Source organism: Atta colombica, unplaced genomic scaffold, assembly GCF_001594045.1.
Source record: "Atta colombica isolate Treedump-2 unplaced genomic scaffold, Acol1.0 scaffold134, whole genome shotgun sequence".
NCBI classification, from domain to species: Eukaryota; Metazoa; Arthropoda; class Insecta; order Hymenoptera; family Formicidae; genus Atta; species Atta colombica.
Window position 1 is genome coordinate 1,675,393 of NW_017259222.1, and position 2,704 is coordinate 1,678,096.

At 26.5% G+C, this 2,704-nt stretch overlaps 1 protein-coding gene across 1 annotated transcript in view; it reads left to right on the top strand.

The window, feature by feature from the left end:
* Positions 1–2,704, top strand: part of LOC108684427 (collagen alpha-1(XVIII) chain) — a 303,120-nt gene that overhangs the window by 100,839 nt on the left and 199,577 nt on the right. The window contains exon 3 of the mRNA XM_018188739.1: positions 908–1,176. Coding sequence (XP_018044228.1) covers positions 908–1,176 — 269 coding nt within the window. The remainder of the gene's footprint in view (positions 1–907; positions 1,177–2,704) is intronic.

Here is a 2,704-nt window from a genome sequence, read left to right on the forward strand (position 1 = left end):
AGAACAAATAAATATTTTGTTTATTTACTGGATAACTAATTTCTGCGTCATAAAGTAATTTTACATAAATAATCTTTTGAATACGTAAAATATTTATATTAAAAAATTGAGATTTTTGTCATTTACTTTTTATATATTTATTATACTTTTAATTTCCACAGATTTTTATTGGAGCACAGATTTAAAAAATACTACTTCTTATTAAAATAACTTATAATAGATGGTAAACTATTATTAAAAAAAAATTTATTATATTATTTTTAAATGCGAATTTAGAATAGTTTATAATTTTTTAATAATTTTTTTTATATTTTAAAATATCTATCGATAACCCTTACATTATACTATAATATACATCATATGAGAAGTGATGCATTATTTAACATATTCATTTAAAAACATGTTATGTATAATAATTCGTGTTGAATAATTCACACTAATTTACAGTGTTTTAAAGATGCTTATTAGCACCAATAATATTAAATTGCTTGTTAATTTATGTATTTCAGCTTTTCTGTCTAAGACTATTTCAAAGAGCGACAAATAACCGACATGCAGTTCGTTTGAAGCATAAATTGTAAAAATTTATACAATTATTAGGTGTTAAGATCCGCTTTGATTAAACATGGTCCTCTTCACTCATTTGATATTAATAATTATTTCACGAACCAAATGACGCCAATAATTCTAACATTAATTTACGCGTGCATTAATTTATTCAGAATTTGCTCCCAAATAATAACCTTGATTACCTATCAATCTATGCAGTATTTCAATTTAATATCATTATGATAATTTAATATCGTTAGGTTAATTAGTTGTTCAAACTGTCAACATTTAACGGCCACGCAAATTTTGCCACGATTAAACGTAATTTAATAGAAACTATTGACATTTATGTTTTCAGAAGTGGTATACGATTTGATGGAGGCATCGGTGTCATCGATGACGGATGATAATAATCTTTACATGGATGACGGCGTCGACGGATTTCCGGCATTTGGCTTTCGACCCGGATCCGAAGTGAAGCAACCCTACAGGCTATATCTCCCGGAAAAGTTGCCAGCCGAGTTCACCCTGGTGGCCACGTTCAAGCCGACCTCTTTTAGAACGAGCTACCTCTTCGCCGTTCTTAATCCCTTCGAAACCGTTGTCCAATTGGGCATTAGAATTTCGGTAAGCCACGTGTAATAACTTAGATCTTTTTTAAACTTTCAACTTTTTCTGCAGGCAGAATGCAAGACGCAATGACAAATTATCTTTAGAATTTCGGAGATCTCTATCTAAAATGTTACGTGGTTTTATTGATTATGGGCGGGTTCTGCTAAAGCAGCAAGGCGTGATGTCAGAGAAAATAATAGCGTATAAGATTGAGGAGCAAATGTCTTGCGGAAATGAAAGGATGAGCGTGATATATGACGTCATATTAAATCATGAAGGAATCCGCTTTAACAGCTAGGTGATTACTAGCTCTTTAAACGTGCTTTATCAAAATAGCTACGTGATATTCTTATGACACTGCACATTTCATAAATAGATAAATATTATCCAAATGAAATAAGAATAATTACTCATTTCATCATCACGCTACTTTTCATGTAAATTTTACATAACTGATCCTTATAAAAATCTACTGGAAGGTAGTGATTAACTATACACTTATTTTTTAAATAGCATATTATTTTTTAAAAGTACAACAATGCATTAATACTCAAAATAATTAAGCATTATCTTTCATTACGAAATTGGCAAGTTATTAAATTTATATATTTCTGTAAGGGGACAATATAAATATTTCTAAAATAACTTTCCCTTTCTTTCGTACTTTCCAAACGATATTTTTTTTTTCATCATAATTAATTTAAAATGTTCGAAAAATAAAAAAGAAAAATGCGAAAAAATGTACCATAATTTTACCATATGATTTTATCTTATATTTTTAAACTTTTTCAGTATCATTGAACATTCGATCTTAAAATTTTTAATCAAAATTTTGTACCGTTTAGATAACAACTTCATAATATACTTCATAATAACAAAATATGTATGCGTTTTAAACAGAGTTGGCAAAATTCCATATTTTTTAAATAAAGTCCATACTAACAGTAAAAATTGATACTTTTCAGACAAAAACTGATATTTTTATTAAGAACAACAAAATAATTAAAAAATTTTGTTATCGATATTCTATAGTTCGTATTTTAGTTATTATTTAGTTATTATTATTATTCTAATTTTATTATTACAGTATTCAGTAGCGGCAACTGAACAAATGCTTTTAAACTTTACTCAAAATAAAATTCATAATACATTAAGAATTGACGTAAAAAATAAATTAGTTTCTTGTCATAAGAAACTAATCCATAGTGGTAAAAATTTTTAACTCTTACTATTTTTCTGAAACTAAAAATTAATATACAAAATATAATTTAAATATATTCTCCAAAGTTCTAAAAATGTGTTAATTTAAATTTAAAAAGGCTTCATTATAAAGTTCTCTATTACTATTGCGCGCGCGTGCGCGTGTGTATATATATATGTGTGTGTATAGGATTGTTCCATTTTTCTTTAAACTTGTGAATAGTATAATTATTTATTAATTAAAGCAAAAATGTCTTTTTATTTTAATTAGTAAATTGTACTATTCATGTAAATGTATAATGTAATACAATAATACTAAAAAATGTATTTATATATAAATATA